Genomic DNA, 18,585 nt, shown 5'->3' with positions numbered 1-18,585 from the left:
GACATGCTGATTGTCAAGTAGTTAGCGGCAGGATACAAGAGGCATGGAGCAGGCACACTCTGTACAGTGTCTGTATGACAAACAGCAATGAACTCAATGCCTCTTATCTACCTGGCGGACACAGACACTCACTGGACACTTCATTAGGTACCCGCACTCATCGAACAACAGTCGGTACGTATTCATTGAAAATGCTTACAATTGTGGTTGTAGTTTGCAGCTCATGCTGAAAGGGTTTCTCATATTGCGATGACCTTATTCAGCTAGACTATAGGAACAGTAGTATGAAATTAGAATTAACATTATAGCAAAATAACAACAAATAGATAGTATTGTACTTATTTTTTAATTATAAAACCACAGTATAAGGTCTTAAAGGGGAACTGCACCTTTTTTGGAATTTCTTCCCATTATTCCCAACCCTTATATGAAACATGAACACATATTTCTTGCCCTTTTTCTTTGCATTACAAAGTGAGAAAACTAGTTAATACGAGCTAGCTAAATTGGGACACAGCTATTAGACGCTAACAAAAAACAGTGTTTCCATAACTCACCTCTGTATTATCTGAGCTACAGCGATATTGTTATTGTAGCAGCTAACACAGAGTACCATACTTCTTGTGGATGACGTCTCAGCTTCACTCACAATGCCTCAAGTTACTCCCTTGTAACGCTACCTAATGGTACTCTGGTACTGTGTTGTTAGTTTCGAAAAGTTAATGCTGGGTTATAAATTGTGGCAATAAACTGAATAATTGGTCAACTTTGATATTCCACCAGCTACCAACAAAACAACAGGACAGACAGAAGGATGCCAGCTGTCAACTTACAACCAACAATATCGCTACGTAGACTCAGCAAGATTGCTGCGTGGTTAGCACGCAGGCCACACAGCTAGGAGACCAGAGTTCGATTCCACCCTCGGCCATCTCTGTGTGGAGTTTGCATGTTCTCCCTGTGCATGTGTGGGTTTTCTCCGGGTACTCCGGTTTCCTCCCACATTCCAAAAACATGCTGGATTAATTGATGACTGTAAATTGTTTATAGGTATGAGTGTGGTGTGAATGTCCAGGATGTAACCCGCCTCTTGCCCGAAGACAGCTGGGATAGGCTCCAGCACCCCCGTGAACCTTGTGAGGATAAGCGGTAGAAAATGAATGAATGAATGCTCTACATCAACAACATCAACAAATCTCAACTGTAGAATCATATGGAATCAAATCATATTGAAAAAATATTTATATATGTTCACAATTACAAACAAAATTTTGATATTTATGAGAATATTTACATTATTTATAATTTGTCATCTTTTTTTAATTACAAAAAACTACTTTTTAATGGGTGTAAAGTGACAACCCCCATTGTAAATTACACTGCTTTGCAAAATGCAGAATTTCCCAATGGATGACCAATGTCAATGTTCTTGTTCGTTTCTACTGTAACTTTGCAAATAAATATAATTTATAGTAAGGTTTGAATCATGTGTCTTGTCTAGAAAGCCCCTCATATCAGCTAGCTTTAACATCCCTCATCCACAGTCCAGCCTTCGCAGGCTGGCAGTTTTAACTGATTCACATCCTAATAATAGCCTTGATATGAAAATGCATCTCCGTTTCCCTGGAAGCCGAGGATATAATCTGGCAAATGGCAGCACTGGTGTGCTCCTTCATAAGAGGAAGAAAAAGGGAGAAGAGGAAATGAGCAGGAGAGGGTGAAGTGAAGGACAGAGTCAGGTATTTACAGAGTAAGAAATTTTATTTACTTTTAACTCCTTGGATGGTTCAACTGTTCTTGCATATGGAACTTTCCATCCGCTTTCTGGTTTTAGCTGTTTCATCATATCCATCCATCCATCTTCTATCTTATCCTCACTAGGGTCGATCAAGGGCATGCAGGAGCCTATCCCAGCTGTCTTCAGACGAGAGGTGAGGTTCACCCTGGACTGGTCGCCAGCCAATCACAGGGCAGGTTTATCACATCATACAAACATATTTTAACCAGTGCTAGATGGCTAGGTTATAGATTATAGGTTGTTTGTTGGGTTCTGTTTTTTGGCTTCGCCATTCTTATTTTTGTACTTTGTTTTTGTGTTTTCACTGTGGCCTTTTGTCACAGTTGCTTTTTGTTCTTGCTCTGCTTGTTGATGTAGGTGTGCTTTTCTCTAATAATATTTGGGTTTTTAAATACCACTGTTCCACCGTCTTTTGTTGTAGTACTACTTTAATGTGAAGGAGCGATAATGAGTCTTCCTGAGAGCCAGCCATCCATTTATGGCCTCTGCAAGAGAAAAGTGCTCAACAGGAATAAAATTCAATGTGCTGTGGAGCAGACATCCTGGGCATTCCAGTGATAGGGGATTTGTTGGGATTTATCTAAAAATGTATACTGTTATTATTACATTATTACGTTATATTTATTTTGTGGGGCTGTCAAATGTCAAACCATGTAATCAATTTAATGACAGTTTTAGGAAAATCCAAGTTTGACTATTTAATGTATTTATAAGAAAAAAATGTTTCTTCATAAGAACTTTTTTTTCTCTCTCTCACATTTATTTCTCATATCTGACTGAAACAATACCATTGCATTGATGTTTTTCTCTCCATGTTAGTTTATGATGGCTTATGAAATGATTGTTTGGTTAGGGTGTTTTTTTTTTTACTATGCTATGTATTGTAGGATGACTAATAACGGACTTGGCACTTGGACTTGAGTGCCTTGGACTGGGTGAGGTTGGTTGGCTATGAGGGCTGTTGTTTTTTTCTGTGTTGATAAGGACTGATGAGGTTGAAATTTGGGTGGTTATGGGGTGGGACTAGATAAGTTTTGACTTCTTCCCACTCCCTTTTGAACATGTGTACGTATATATACATATATATTTTATTTGATTTTGGTTGGTTTGTTGTATTTTGAATGTTTTTTATGTTTGAAATAAACTATTAAACTAAAAGTTTTCACTGTAATTGTAACTTTTTCTGGGAGGATCAGGAAGGTAATCGGGAAGATCTGGATTCGATTCTCCGCTGTGTGGAGTTTGCATGTTTTCTGCAGGGGTTTTCTCCGGTTTCCTCCCACATTCCAAAAACATGCTAGATTAATTGGCGACTCCAAATTGTCCATAGGTATGAATGTGAGTGTGAATGGTTGTTTGTCTATATGTGCCCTGTGATTGGCTGGCGAACAGTCCAGAGTGTACCCCACCTCTCACCCGAAGACAGCTGGGATAGGCTCTAGCATACTCCCGTAGATGGATGGATAAAGGAAAGCAGACAGTTGTGGTAATGACCAAAATTGGACCTGTCCATCATGTTCACAAAAGTCTGAGTTTATTCCAGAGCTCCGTAGTCATGTTGATGAATCACTACTAAATAAATCACACAGAAGCAGCCGTCTAAGCCAGGCTGGTCAACAAGAGGAAATATTGCATCTGCTCACACCCACTCATCTCATTCTTCCAGTCATTACTCAAAGCGCAGCAGCATAAATACACTACAAAAGTTACACACAGACTATTGTTTAATAACTCTGCATTTGTTAGCCTGAAAATTGAATACCAATGATGCAAATGTGACTATAAAAATCCAGGTAGATGATGCCTATGAAGTTGCACATGGTATATTGATGAAGACCTCAGCAAGCATCAAAGCCCTCAGACTGGGTGCATTTTATGTGTTGTTTTTCTCTTTGACAACAGGAGCCAAATTAAACTGCAATAGCAATCCAGCGGCATACTCTCCTGTTATTTACATTTTAGTTTTACAGTGGTGTGAAGTGTTACGCGTTCCTTATTTTTGCACAAAAAAGAAAAATAAATCACACCACTTTAAGGATTAACCTATTTTTATACGTTTTTGGTAGTTCAGAATGTTAAAATGCTACTAACAAATTGCACAGTATTTTAAGGTCTTATGATGGCAAATATTTGACTCTATGATTTATCTTTCCATTATTTCTTTATAAAACACAGCTGCAGACACTGAGGGTGCTACCATTTCCTTGAACAAACTCCACAGACGTTACCCATCATACATTAAGTCCACCTATGACGATGATGCTCAGGTTTGATTGAAAGTACCTTAAAGTACCCGTATAAACAAAAAAAACTACAGATAACTGAGATCTCTCACCATTAAAACTGAACAATAGCACACATCAACACACAGCACTTGTTGGAACCTGTGGATGGAGCATGTCAACCAGCCTCCCATACAGTTCTAAAAATAGATACATAAATACAGAATACAGAGGTACTATTATTAAAAACCCCCAAAACATTTAACTCACAATGAAATGTCCAGTAAGATTGAGCCAAATAATGGAAAGACACCATCTTGACTGGAGGATTGACCTCTAACATCTCCTGCTACACACACACACACTCATGCACTCTTTAAAAAGAAAAAAAAAACAAATACTTTGCTCCTTTTGGAATAAGTAATAAATGCCACAGCTGAGCACGCCTGCTGAGTTCTCCCCCAGGGTGACATTTGTGTTACCATGATCTATAGCATCCACACATCATCTTGTTTACAGTTGCCTATATCAGCCATCTGGTGTGAAAGCTAGCCGTAGTTAACAGAAATTTCCACCTACACACAGCACAGTATATAATAACCATGTGATACACAACATACAATAACAATAAAGCCCTCCATTACTCCTACCAAAAAGACGCTATTTGCAATTTACCTCAAAGCAATGCAAACATGGCTTATTATATGACAGGTGGAGAATGACTCACAACATAAAGTCCTGCTCCCAGCACGGCTGACTGCCGCGCACGGCGATGGTCGTGCTCTTAACATTCTGCACCTTCAGCGTCACGTAAGTGTTGAATTTTTCTGCAGGCGGCAAAAAATAAAAATAAACAAAGTCAAAATTATGGCACTGTGCCACTATCTTACTGTAGTGCCGCTTTTCCACTGCACAGTACTGAAACAGATCATCCCATGTCATTAATTCTCAGCATATTTAGCCAAGAGGAGAATGAGGCCAGCACTGCAGCAAATTGGAGACTGTGGACTTGTACTCCTGCAGTGCCAGGGTAAGCTAATATTAGCATGCATGTTTATGTTAGTGCAGCTATGGTCATAGGTCCCATGCAGTGGAAAAGACATACAAGTGAGGAGGAGCTTACCTTGGGGTCCATCAAGCTTAGCTTTTTTCACTGCAAAAACAAAGAGAAAACAAAATGACTCAAACTGTGCAAATGAAACCTAAAGTTGCTAAGAAAACTGCATTGAACATCATTATTTGTGGTTTTATTTAATTTTATTTGTGGATGCTACAGGAGCTACAAATCAATCACACCATGCAAATTCTGCCTAGCAACAAGTATGATGTGATAAGGTAAAGAATTCAGGGCAGATTTTGGAGTTTCATTGTTCCATCATATAATTCATGTGACTTCTCACACGACTCAAAATAATCCACAAAGTCAGGAAAGTTGCAGTAATAGAACCCATTATGAGCATTTGAAGCTGTTGTCGGTGCTAATATGATTTAGTGCTACTCTAGTTAGGTTTGAAATTGTGGTGGAATGTCCCAAGAAAATGGCCGACAGCTTGTTTTGTTATCAGCCTGGAGCATATTTTTCAAACATTTTGCATATGCAGATTCATTTTTCAAAGGGGAGTGGGAAAGCACCCACTTGGCTGGCTGAGGGTCAACACAAGTACAAAATGATGTCCTTCATCGTCCTCCATGCAAAGACCTCTGGTGGTAGAAGAAAGACTTTTTAAAGCACAGTGACGTCAAGCTACAGCCCTTTCATTATTAACTCCATCCAGCACCACGCCGATACCCTTCATTCCAGTCAGAGGTATGACATTAATATTCACAGCTCTTCATCAGCTTTTCATCCCTGCTGCTTCATTGATGTTACCCTTACATTAAAGACAAGGCTTGTGTTCTGTTACGTAGCATAAAAGTGTTGGACTGGCATGATACGATGACTGGCCTTCAATCCCTGCAACAACTTAACATGAAATCTCTCATTGTTTATTGTTTACTTGCAACTGCAAGGTTTTTGGTAGTGAAACAAACAGCACTCACTTGGACTTGACATAACCTATGATTTCCCAGAAAGAACTTTCAATATCACTGATCGAATAAAACATAAAAAATTAGGGCAGGGGTTTATGCTGCTAGCCACAACCCAGATAGACCAAGAACAAGAAACTCATAACGAGTCATTCCCCCGCCAGTGACATCATAATCATAATCATTGTGGACAAACTGGGCTTTCTTAAAATAGCAGTGTCACCCCACAAGGCCCTTGAGATAATGAATGCCCATCAGATACCCCCCTGATTAATGAGTCAAGTGGTGTGGTGGAGCATGTGCTTGTATTAAAAAAAAAACCCTCTTCCTGTTTTGTTGAGCATTTTGGTGTTGAAAATGAACCAATAAGAGTGACAATACCTTATTCGTTATGCAGATTAGCATTGGAAACAAGCAGAGATTACATGAGATTTGTGCCAATTGCTAATTGATCTACGAAGTGCCACAAAAGCCCCAGCTCCTGCACACACCCCTAAAGTGGGGAGACAATTTAAAAGAACATTCATTAAGAAGCAGTAGAGGTGTGGTTGGTTTTCTCTCCTAGAACAAAATTTGACGATAACATTCTACTAGGGCAGTCTTATATATACTGTAAGTCTGTTACATATACTATATAATGGCTATGCCTACAATTCCTATCCCTTGAATTATTTCCCGGACTTGTGTTTGCAACCACCCATCAAAGTCTGGGGGTGGAACTAACACAAATCTAGTCCAATAACTGAGTTAGTCTGAAGCCCGTCTTTTTTGGGAGTTGGTGAGAGATATTTTAAACCTTGCAGAATATGTGGAAGCGGGATCTGCTTATGCATGCAGGTAAGACGCTCCCCGTGTACACACTCTATAATGCTACAAATACAACCGCTTACTGACACAAAATAAACACAGTTAGAATGCTGATAAATTGTAACTTACAGCTTGTGTTTCTGAGTCCTCAACATGACCAAGTAACGTTGGAAAGGCATCGGGCCAGTTTGGCGGATAGTCCAGGTTTGCCCATGTTCACAAAACAGTCCGTATTTCTCTCTTGCTGCAACTCCAACCACTTCTGCTTGTCTCATAGGCAGTTAGCGGTTCTTCAATCCTGAACAAGCATTTCCTGGAAGCCACTGCTCTGTGCTAACACGGTGAAATCAGTCAATGTAGTGTACAGTTTCCACCCAGACATGCCCATATAAGGAAGTCCAGCTCACTGTGACATCACAATGAGCCGGTGTTAGAAAACCAAGCATTCAGAGCCATCCCAAGCTTCCTTCAGGGCTCACTTCCAAATACGGTGACAAAGTCACAATTTAACATGGTGTAAAAAATGTTGTTTCTTCAGTTTGGGGCGGAGCCAAGTATTCTGATAAATCAGTCAAGGTTCTTGGCTTCATTGACATTGAACCCTATCTCTCGCCTGAGGACAGCTGGGATAAGCTCCAGCACACCCGCGGCCCTTGTGAGGATAAGTGGTAGAAAATGAATGAATGTTTGAAGTAAACTAAACCACCACCATTACCATAATGGCTGTGTGTTGACTCATTTTCAGTGGATAGTAATTTGATACTGCTATACAAGCTGTATACTGACTACATACTGCATTTCTATAGTATTGTCCCATGAGGGTATATTGTAATAAAATGGTTGTTAATATATTGAAAAAGTTTTATTTTATGCACAAAAGTAAGTTTAAATGGTCTTCTGTGTTGATGAAAACCTATTTATTTAACCTGTTTATCTGTCTTAAACATTCAAAAAACCCTGCCTCTTTCTTTAACTGGCCTGGGATAGGCTCCAACCTCTATGTGATCATGCAACGGACTAATGTATATAGAAAATGTTGAAATTCCATTTTTCTACTAATTACAGTGCATGTAGCGTACATGACATTTAGCGTGAAATCCTACCAAATTCTCATGAGAACACAAGCTCATTTGCTGCTGAGGCGGTCACACCCCTGTGGGGGAAGGACCATCGATTCCCTAGAAGCTTCTTGCTCTGCCTTCCTTCCCTTGAAACCCTCAGCAAATGGCAGATGCACCTCAGTTGCACCCTTGCCAACACTCCTCCTCAAACGCTGCTCCCTTCTCTTTCCCTTCACCCCCCCCCCCCACCCCATCATCTTCCTCACCCTCAGTCACTCGCTGCCGCTGCTGCCATGTGGCGAGCTTGCACGTGTGCGCCCTGCATCTCCCTTTCTCTTGTGCTCCATTAATCTCTCTATGTGAGTGTGAGAGAGCAGGCACAGTGAGCTGCATCCCCAACTCTAAGAATAACCACTTCAGCGTGACAGAGTTGGGGGGGTGCCGGAAAAGGGGGGTGGAGAGGGAGGTGGTGGGTTTTTGTACTTGCAGCTTGCAGGCATATAAAAGACTAAACCAGCAACATAGATGAAGCAGAGAACAGATGAGGCATGCTAAATGTTTTCCCCAGAAAATGCTGATTTGGAAGCACAGTCATTTTCTCTCTAAAACAGAAAATCCAATAACAATATTCTGACATAGACATGCTGTAGTAAAGATCCTGCAGTTACATCCTAGACACTCTCCCAAACTGCAGAATTGATGTCTAAAGCAGTGATTCTCAACTGGTAGGTCGTGACCCAAAAATGTGCTTTGGACATGGGTGTCTGCCAAAAAAATAAAAATTTTATGACTCAATGTCTGTGAGCGCCGAGGAAGGACATCAAGTGATGACTTAACATTCCATCTATCTAGCTGCATATACAGTAGCAGAGCGCTCGTTTTAGTACGTGTTGAGTTGCATAAGGCAATTGTGCTCACAATGAAGACTTCCAGGTTCAGTATGAAAGACTAGGAGGTGTTTCATGCCCAATTTGATCTGTTGAACCAGTCAGAGGGGTGGTCTACAGAAGAAATCAGCCTCCTAATATTAAACTTCATTCATTCATTCATTCATTTTCTACCGCTTTTTCCTCACGAGGGTCGCGAGGGTGCTGGAGCCTATCCCAGCTGTCTTTGGGAGAGAGGCGGGGTACACCCTGGACTGGTCGCCAGCCAATCACAGGGCACATATAGACAAACAACCATTCACACTCACATTCATACCTATGGACAATTTGGAGTCGCCAATTAACCTAGCATGTTTTTGAGTACCTGGAGTACCCGGAGTACCCGGAGTACCCGGAGTACCCAGAGTACCAGGAGAAAACCCACGCATGCACTGGGAGAACATGCAAACTCCACACAGAGATGGCCGAGTGAATAGAGAATAGAAATGGTCTTGCGGCCCAAATATGATGACTTCAATGTTTTACTATATATCTAATTCTATACTATATAAAAACTAGAAGGATGTTTTGCATCTACACCTTCACAGTGCCAAACTTGAGAAGCACTGGTCTAGAGCAGTCCCAAGTGTGGCCTTGGGGTCATTGTCAGCCCACAGCTTGGTTTTCATCGGCCATCAACGTGACCACACAGTACCTTGTGTTTGAATTAATATCTCTCTACAGGCCATGCCATGCCTGTATCCCTGCATCGGAAGATGCTTATTCAGCATCTGTGCCAACACAATCCATTGTATCACAGACAACGTGTCATGTCACATCACTGACCCAATCACTACCGCTGCCATGTTTATCACCTCAACATAAAACACAATTTAGCTTAGCCTTGGACCTATACAGTAGTGTAATGCAATAAGAACATATAGGAATGCAGACTGAGGGTTGGTTGTCATGACAACATAGGACATAAAGGGAGTGTCTCAAACCTGGCGTCCATGCAATAACCTCTACAACCCCAATGATCAAACGTCATGATACTGTGTTCATTAGTGATGGGGGAACTCATCGATTCTGAGGTGCATCGCAATGCAAACATTGATGGTTAATGAATGTCAATTGTCCACTATGAAAAAAAGGAGGAAAGCGGAAGTGCCACCTGGATAGTTTATGGTGTGCACGTAAGTGTAAGACACTACCAGCATGATGTAAAAACAACAGCAAAAGCTGTAAAGCACAGACAACTCATGTTGTCACACAATTGTAAAAAGAAGTTACCTGCTTTATGAGTGATTTACAAAAGACATAAATATGATTCATATTAACTTGTCACACAAGTGTAAAAAGAAGTTACCTGTTTTATGAGTGCTTTACAAAAGGCATAAATATGATTCATATTAACTTGTCACACAAGTGTAAAAAGAAGTGCACCATCATCGGATGATAATAAATAAATCACACAACATGAATGGAGTGACCCCTTTTGTCAGTCATTATGTCTCTGTGGGTGGTGGCGGGGCCAGTAGCATACACACATACATACACAGTGCAGAAGAGTGCAGCCTCATGAGTGGCAATGCAAGGTAACATGGTAAAAAGATTTCATTATACTTATGTTAAAAGTAGGGCTGTCAGTCAATTAAAATGTTTAATCGCAATCAATCACATTTTGTCCATGGTTAACTCATAATTAATCACCTTTAATTGCAGATAGAAATGTGTAATGCAAGCGGCAATTTGTCTTACTTTGTTTAAACGCCCCTTCCAACATTTTCCCATGCACAGATAGACTACTATACTATATATTCCCATTCCAATCTGGGGCGCTTTAATGCTAGCACTGCTAATGCTATTTACAGCTACTCTCGACTTCAGCCATGGTCATCACACAGACAGCAATACAGCAATACAGACACGTATGCCAAAGTTGATTTGCATTAACTGTAAAAAAAAATGTTGACCACCATTGTTTCTTCAATGTAAAAACAAGTTGTTTTTTTTTAGAAAGGTGTGATGCTTGGTTGACCATTTTTGTAACTGGAAAACCACTTTACATTAGTCCACTTAGACTGTTGAATGTACACGATATATGGGGGCAGTGTGGCTCAGGTGGTCGTCTCCCAACCCGGAGGTTGTGGTTTCGATCCTCCGTCCTGCCGTGATCATGTCGAAATATCCTCGGGCAAGACAGCAGTTGCTCCTGATGCTGTGTCATCAGTAAGTAAATGTATTAGGTAACAGTGTCAAATTGCTTTGAGCTCCTTGAAGGTGGAAAAGCGCAATACAAGTGAAAGACCATTTGCCATTTTTAGTATGTATGTCAACAGTGGAGCTCTGATATCAACTTACGGCCACCCGGTTCCACCAGTGATGTATAGTATATGCAAAACACAAAGAAGACAAAGAAAAAGCAAAACACACGGCCAGAGCTTATTCTTTTAAACAGATCTTTTAAACAGTAGTTCAAACCTTGAAGTTTTTTCCCAAAATTTGGATTGTATTCTGAATTGCATCAGAATTTTGCACAGTATAAGCCAACCAAAACCAGCATGAGCTTTGACTACAGCGAAACTAAACCTTATAAATCAGGAATCATTGTGGACCAAGGAAAAACATTGTCATGTAATGACAGACTCTTCAAGGTACCATTTTTGTAGTAATGAAAACACAATGGTTAATACCCTATAAAATGTGCCTGTGGTGACTGAGTGTGGCTTACATCTTGTTTTATTGCCTTTGACAGAAGCTGCCAGGAGCATACACCTACTCCATAAATCAATGTGGCATTCTCTAACAAATAATCCCGTTCAGAGTGATATATATTCCACACCTTCAGTTGGAACTTGCTGTATGACACATGAAGAAATATTGGTGGTGAGTTCCTGAATACATGTGATGAGGCGACGCTAACACCAAGTGCAAGTGAGTGTCTTACCTCCAACACACAGCAATGACATCTCTCGATGGCTCCTTTAGTTCAATCTCCGGTCTCTTCGCTACTTTCCTTTGGGTGGACAACCACAGCCTTGCCTGGCGATGGAAGGAAGCTGCGAGATGGACCACTCCGCTAACAGCTGCGCGGCCTCACAGGCGTCGTGACGCAACACATGAGTGGGATTTCTTCACACTTTTGACTGTGAGCTCCGGTGTCGAGGTCCTCTCTTAAATATAAAAAGGGGGCGTCCGTTTTGAAAATCAGCTCTCCACTCCCCAGCGTTCAGCCATCTTGTTGGCGTTCAGAACCAGCGCGGCACGGACAGCTCTCCCCGGTGGTGACGTCACAGCAGTGTAGCGGGAGAAAGCGCGGTGGGCGGGGCATTATGGAACGTCAGTTCTTGACCCCGCCCTTCCCCAATGTATTGTGTAGTAAACACACTGGTACACTTCCTCGTTATTTTGTTGCCGTTATTTGTTTCTCTTAAAAACAATAATTATTACATTAAAAATAATCACTATAATTTATCTTCCAGAAAACATTTTTTAAATCATTAATCAATAAAAATTATATGAAAAACTGCAGAACTTTTAGCAACTTTTTAGCAACTAAATTGTACGCCAAAAACTGCAACACAGCTGAATGTGTGTCAGAAACAGGTGATAAATATATGCTGTATATACAGCATAACTATTATACTGATTCTATTCATTTTGCCAATTGTTTTTCACAACAACGATGGTGTTCAGTCCTGCAGCTGAATCGCTTGTAAAAGCAAATCAATAATTAACTTTGTAAATTATTAACTGCATGCATTGAACTGCTCTGCATAACAAAAAGATGAAATGATTAAAACAGTTGAACATACTGAATGTCCCACACAGGCCAATAGTGCCATCTGTTGAGAGCGTTCATAATTTGGACTGATCAACGACCTACTAATTAACTAATTAATACTTTTTACAAGGTCTTTGCAGGTTTCAACAAGTCAAATGTAAGCCTTGTAAAGACATTTTTAAGACCATCATTTCAGATCCATATTGGCAAAAAAGACCACCCAAAAAGACATGAAGGACACGCTAGCCATTTTGACAGACTGCAGATATACAGTAATATGTTTTGTAGTTATGTTACAACCTTGTTATAGCAAAACTGCAGTTTGTTTTAAATAAATATACCGTAAAGTTAATACATTAAGACCTTTTGAAAACTGTACGGGCTGCACAGAAGTGGGTAGCGCGCAGGCGTCGCAGCTAGGAGACCTGAGTTAGAGTCCATCCTCGGTCATCTCTGTGTGGAGTTTGCATGTTCTCCCCGTGCATGCATGGGTTTTCTCCGGGTACTCCGGTTTCCTCCCACATTCCAAAAACATGCTAGGTTAATTGGCCACAGGTATGAATGTGAGTGTGAATGGTTGTTTGTCTATATGTGCCCTGTGATTGGCTGGCGATCAGTCCGGGGTGTACCCCGCCTCTTCCCCGAAGACAGCTAAGATAGGCTCCAGCATCCCCGCGACCCTCGTGAGGATAAGCGGTAGAAAATGAATGAATGAATGAAAACTGTATTTAAGACATTTTACATAAATTTAAAAGAGATATTTAGACATTTTTAAGCTTTAAATGGAAACAGTTGGTAGTTGGCTTTACCTTGTGAATGTACTGGCTCCATTAGAAACACTCAAATTTAAGAGCTAACCAAATGCAATTATACCCATCAAATCTCAGCACTATTATCAATATCTATGAAAAGGCATCCATTTTCATACAGAGCATGCACTGGCCCTCCGTAGCACATTGAGTGTAAGTTGTTTCTAATTGTTTTACAAGAACAAAAAGACAAACTTGATTTTACCTTCTGGTGGAAATATTTCCAGCATGTTTCATTCAGCATTTGGAAAATAAAAGTACAAACACACTTTCACTGATATAAAATGACATGACAGTAAAATTTCATTATCCATGTTGGGTCAAAAGCAAACAGTTCAGCATTGAAAGTGTATTCATCTACAGCTAAATAACACTGCGTACACATTATCCCATCCACCAATGCCAAGCGGCATTACTTGTAAACTTAATTATAGTCCCACTGTAGTCTTAATGCATGTTCAGAAAGTAAGCAGACAGAACATAATCGTGGAAATATTGTGTGCACACTTTCATCAACTCACATCATTTTGACTGAATGCACCACCCTTTCTTTCTTTCAGATGTCCTCATCATCAAATGCTGCAGATTTGACCCAACAACGCCTTGCATTACATTTGTGCACCTTTTGCAGGAATGACTTGGGGTGGGTGGCTGGGGTTGCCGTCCTATAGCTTCTCACTGGAAACATAAACATGTTGTTTGTGAATAGAACACATTTAAACGGTGATTAGATGGTTAGCTTAGTGATTAGATTACTGACAAATTTCCTCAAACATTGGTAGTGTTGCGCATGGCCTCTCCAGAGAGGCATGAGTTACCTACCTGTCAACATGAGAGAGGATGTCGCAAAGCTGCGTGAGCAAGGCCCGGTGCTTGTGAGGGTTGCCTTCTAGCACTCCGCTGAGACGACTGAGATAGGAGTCCAGATTTCCGAGCGATGCCGTCTCACTTGTGCCTATTAAAAGTCACAAGGAGAGGAGTGAAAACTGGAATTCAGAGCAGTTGTTAATTATAGAATGACTCAAAATATGAGAAATATAAATGCAACAGAGCCAAAAGCTACAATGGATCCAAGGTTCTTCACATGATTAGGTTCCGTCCCAATGCAGGCCTGATAGAGGCTGTAGGATACAACAACCGGTAATGCTATAATGAACTAAAAGTGACTAAAATAGTACCAGTCAGTTTGTAGTTACTGTCGGCAGTTCTGAACAAAGCATTTCTTTAACGGGATCTTGAACATATTATATGTGTTTTGGTTTCTAATGGAGGGTGAGGTCCCTCTCAGTAAGTAGCAGCTCAAATTGAGCTCATTCATAGCATCCCGAGTCTTTCACTGAGTGTTTTAGGCTGTTTACCTGGTAGCGGGACTGAAGACAAACTGTTGACCAGAGTGTGTTTAATGGCCAGCAGGTGCTGATGAAGAACCTGCGTGCGCTTCTCGTCCTGCCCCAATTCAGCCTCCAAGCGCTCTTTGGCATTGTACATGTCCTTGATGTGCCTCTGCAGCACCGCATTCTGCTCCTCAAACTCAATATTGGCCTTACGAAGTCGACGCAGCTCCGCCTCTCGAGCTGCAGAAAGCAATGATACAATCTGAATTTTTCATTCAGAGTCCATACATTTTCTACGTGTTTAGGGCCATGAGGGGACTTGTGGATGTAAGGTGGACTACATCCTGGACTGGTCTTTGGAGTAACATGTCACAAAAATAGTACAATTAAAATATATTGTATTGTGTTTTATTTACTCTTTGAAATGTACTTCCCCTCTTGCTGTGGCTAGTGTTTCTGTACACATCCCGCTTTCCGGCAGGGTTTGACTAACTTTTCAGTGATTTTTGATCCATTATTGTACAAAATGGACAATCATCTTTATAGCTGCTGTAATTTATTTATTTTGGCTTAAGATTATGATCCCAATCTTTACATTTTTAATGTAAACATGTGCCCATAAAACAAATAGCTGATGTTTGGTGAAAAAGTACAAAACATCCACTGAAAGCAACATAACATTAGTGGTACAGTACTTGGAATCAATGTATACAATTTGAAAGTCATACTGTGGAATTGAGCATTTGTTTTAGTGAAAGTAATAATGAATGCAGAAGTAGCACAATGCGTTACAGTTCAGAGAGTACAATTATAGTAGTAACTTATTCCAAATTACAGTACATTTTGGACCAACCAAAGTTAGATATGTGAACCACAACATGAAAAACATTTTTACCTTTGTTCTGATCAAGGAACTCCTCTGTGAAGATTGGGATGTCAAACCTGCTCGGGAGTTCAGATGCCTTCATGAGGGGAAAAATGATTACAAAATACAAAATAAAAATTCATACAGATACAATTTGATGCAATCAAATACAAATGTGTCTAATTATGCTCCAGTTTGGTATTAGTCATTAATTCACTAATATGTTTGTTTATTATTGTGGTTTGCAGATGTGTAGAACTGCACTGTGTCATACTAAGAGCTGTTTGCAATATTTTGCTTCTCTCATGTAGCTAAATAAGTGAAATTAGTGCATTAATTGTGATTAACTTATTCACTACCAAAGACATAGTTATATGTCTTTTTGCGCAAGAGGCAAAGAAATGATGATACAACTCTACAATAGAAGTGAGCATGATTGGTGCAGTTTTGGTGGCAAAAGTGCATTCTATATATTTCCCATATGGAATACATGTTCCGCAGCAACCACAAAGTGAGAAGGCATCTCACTGTGTTGCGCAAAGCAGGTTACGCATTGAAGGCAAATTTTAATGCATGCACATGTGCGCGCACACATGCGCAAACACACAGTTCAGTTGCAAATGTGAAAATTCTCAGTTCATATATTCGGTGATCCCACAGTGGTGATGTGCGGATTCATACTTCCGATACCGTCCCTTCATGCTATAAGATCGATTCTCAAATCTAAATATTGATACTTTTGATATGTCAGCCATTGGAGGTAATATATGTAAAGTAACTAAATGACTGTGATGATGTCTAAATATGTGGTTGGTGGGAACTTTGGGAGACCAAAATCAGTGGTATCCGAAATGAGTGGTATCGCCCATCTCTATCCCGTAGGCTGCGCATTAGCAATGTGGTGTCAACGATAATAATAACGATAATAGGGGTGTAATAGTAGGGAGTGTAAAGGTGACTATGGGGGGTTATTTCTTGTGTACAGGGCTGTAATGATATTAAAAATCGTATTTGGAAAGTCATAAACATGGTTTTCTCAACTAACAATGAAAATCTTCTGTTGATCGATATTGAATCCTATTTTGCTGAAAATGATTTATCGTGGTTGGGTCTGGAACCAATTAACCAAGATAAACGTGGTACAACTATATTCTTCCCTGGTGGCTGAAACTAACGGTTGCAGGCACAACTTGGGACTTGTCTCAAATACAGTGGAAAGTAAACGGCTAGGACTGCATCTGTTCAACTCTGTTAAAAACAACAATTGGCTTGATAAAGCAGCATTTTTGTTATATATCAATCTTTTAATCTGCTATACAAATGTAATGAATTTAAATGAAAATACCTCAAGGTGTCAGCATTTTCAGGTGATATTAAAAAAGATTAATTAGATCAACTTTTTAAACTCCTGATAGCATAAGCCAAAAATATTAGAAACACTTCTCAATGTTCTGCAAGTACAGTTCCATACAAATCATTTTTTACCGACTGTCAAGATGGTGTAATGAGAGTGTCACACACCTTTGGCAATCCTGAACTTGCACTGATGATTACAGAGGGATTGTCCTCTGGAAGAGAAAATGTTAATATGATGCAGAGAGTAAACCACAATGCAAAGAGGGACCACAATGAAATCCACCTTTCTTAATCCTCTTGTCTTGTATCTTGGCACTGGTGATCTGATACGCCTCCGTCTGATGATATTCTTTCAGCTCCTGAGCATACTGCATCTTCTCACGCTCTGCCTCATCCAGGTACCGCTGGTTAAGACAAACACTCTTGTTGACGGCTTGTATAACTAACTATTATATAACTATTATATATTACAGATATGCCACCCTCATCCAATGGGATTTGTACCTGTTTGTCATTTGGTGCTAACCGTGTCCACTCTGCTCCAAGTCGCTTGGTAATTTCTGGGAAAGGCAGGTCAGGATATCGGGCCCTCATAACTTCCCGTCGCTCATTTAAAAAGCGGACATAGCCGGTGACTGGTGCCTTTGGGCCATTTGGAAGCACCTTCTTTCTTTTCTTGCCCTTCGGCCATCCTCTCTTCTTGGGCTGCAATGATGTAAAGCAATAATCAAAGTGTAATATGTTTTTATTCATCAAATTGTGGCACAGGTAATCGCACGTAACATAAGGAAACAGCACACACCTCCTCTTGAGGGTGCTCTGTTGACTGTGAGGCTTTAGGCTGCTGCGGAGCATCATTCTGCTCCTGTTTTATCCCACCCATGAGTCCTTGTCCGTCCAACTGGGTGTTTACTAAATCAGATAAATCCCGTCGAGTTTACACTGTGACGAAAACATCTGTGCAGAGGGACCAGTAAACAAAATTAGAATTAAAAAAAAACAACAACAACAACATCCCTTGAAGATGCTTCTCTTGCTAGCTTGGCTGCTAAGCAAGCCAATGAAGATAATAACGATAGTGGAACAAAAACAAAGGCGAGGAGAAAAGAGTGAATAAAACTAATGTTATTAATGTATAGTAAAACGTCGGTACTTACATGAAGTCGACCGTTGAATATATATGTATATATTTTTATTACGTTTGAATAAATATTATTCGTCTCACCAGAAAAAACAGGAAGTTGAACAGGAAGGCAAGACAGACCTACGCGCGAGTCGTCAATAACGTGATTCGTGATTGGCCAATTCATTCTTTTCATTCATATTGGTCAATAACGTCACTCCTCATTGGGTAATATGATCAACGTTGCCTTTTCATAAGATTTTTTGCTTGCGCAAGGGACATGCAGAGAAAAAACAGAATCTGAACGTCTTTGATGGGGCTTTTTGATACACTCTGCAGCCATCTGCAATTTAGAGATTGCCACTGCCGTCTTTGCACATTTTAAACTCGGGAAAATGTATGTTCGGTGTATAGTAGTGTAAGCTATTTATGTGACGCCCTTACTTTGGTACCCCCCACAGGATGTGTTGTTATTTTGAAGGCCGGAAGTATGTGTTTAGGTAGCGTGTTAGGAATTAGTGAAGAGACG

General features: G+C 40.3%; 2 protein-coding genes across 4 annotated transcripts in view; both read right to left on the bottom strand.

Annotated features, from left to right (window-relative positions):
• Positions 1-11,994, bottom strand: part of unc13a (unc-13 homolog A (C. elegans)) — a 50,718-nt gene extending 38,724 nt beyond the window's left edge. Inside the window, exons 1-3 of the mRNA XM_078790063.1 lie at positions 11,733-11,994; positions 5,144-5,173; positions 4,748-4,847 (exon numbers count right to left, since the gene is read on the bottom strand). Of these exons, the coding sequence (XP_078646189.1) occupies positions 4,748-4,847; positions 5,144-5,173; positions 11,733-11,754 (152 nt within the window). The 5' untranslated portion in view covers positions 11,755-11,994. The remainder of the gene's footprint in view (positions 1-4,747; positions 4,848-5,143; positions 5,174-11,732) is intronic.
• Positions 11,995-13,577: 1,583 nt separating this feature from the next.
• On the bottom strand, positions 13,578-18,261 carry hmg20b (high mobility group 20B). 3 transcript variants are annotated; one of them, XM_058073265.2, is made up of 9 exons: positions 18,159-18,261; positions 17,736-17,890; positions 17,438-17,638; positions 17,217-17,337; positions 17,099-17,145; positions 15,608-15,674; positions 14,737-14,952; positions 14,201-14,333; positions 13,578-14,056 (listed from the first exon to the last, which is right to left on the bottom strand). In XM_058073265.2, the coding sequence occupies exons 2-9, from the start codon at positions 17,814-17,816 to the stop codon at positions 14,044-14,046; spliced, it is 879 nt and encodes a 292-aa protein (XP_057929248.2). In that variant the 5' UTR covers positions 17,817-17,890; positions 18,159-18,261; the 3' UTR covers positions 13,578-14,043. The 3 variants fall into 3 exon arrangements, with proteins under 3 accessions (XP_057929248.2, XP_057929247.2, XP_078646188.1); XM_058073264.2 differs by having other exon boundaries at positions 18,091-18,215; XM_078790062.1 differs by lacking the exons at positions 13,578-14,056; positions 14,201-14,333 and adding an exon at positions 14,340-14,499 and having other exon boundaries at positions 18,091-18,215.
• Positions 18,262-18,585: the final 324 nt, after the last annotated feature.

The sequence above is a fragment of the Doryrhamphus excisus genome, linkage group LG4, assembly GCF_037039965.1.
Source record: "Doryrhamphus excisus strain RoL-2023G ecotype Guam linkage group LG4, RoL_Dexc_Guam_v1.1, whole genome shotgun sequence".
NCBI classification, from domain to species: Eukaryota; Metazoa; Chordata; class Actinopteri; order Syngnathiformes; family Syngnathidae; genus Doryrhamphus; species Doryrhamphus excisus.
Note: the sequence above shows the minus strand (reverse complement) of the source record. Positions and strands in the feature narration are given on the sequence as shown.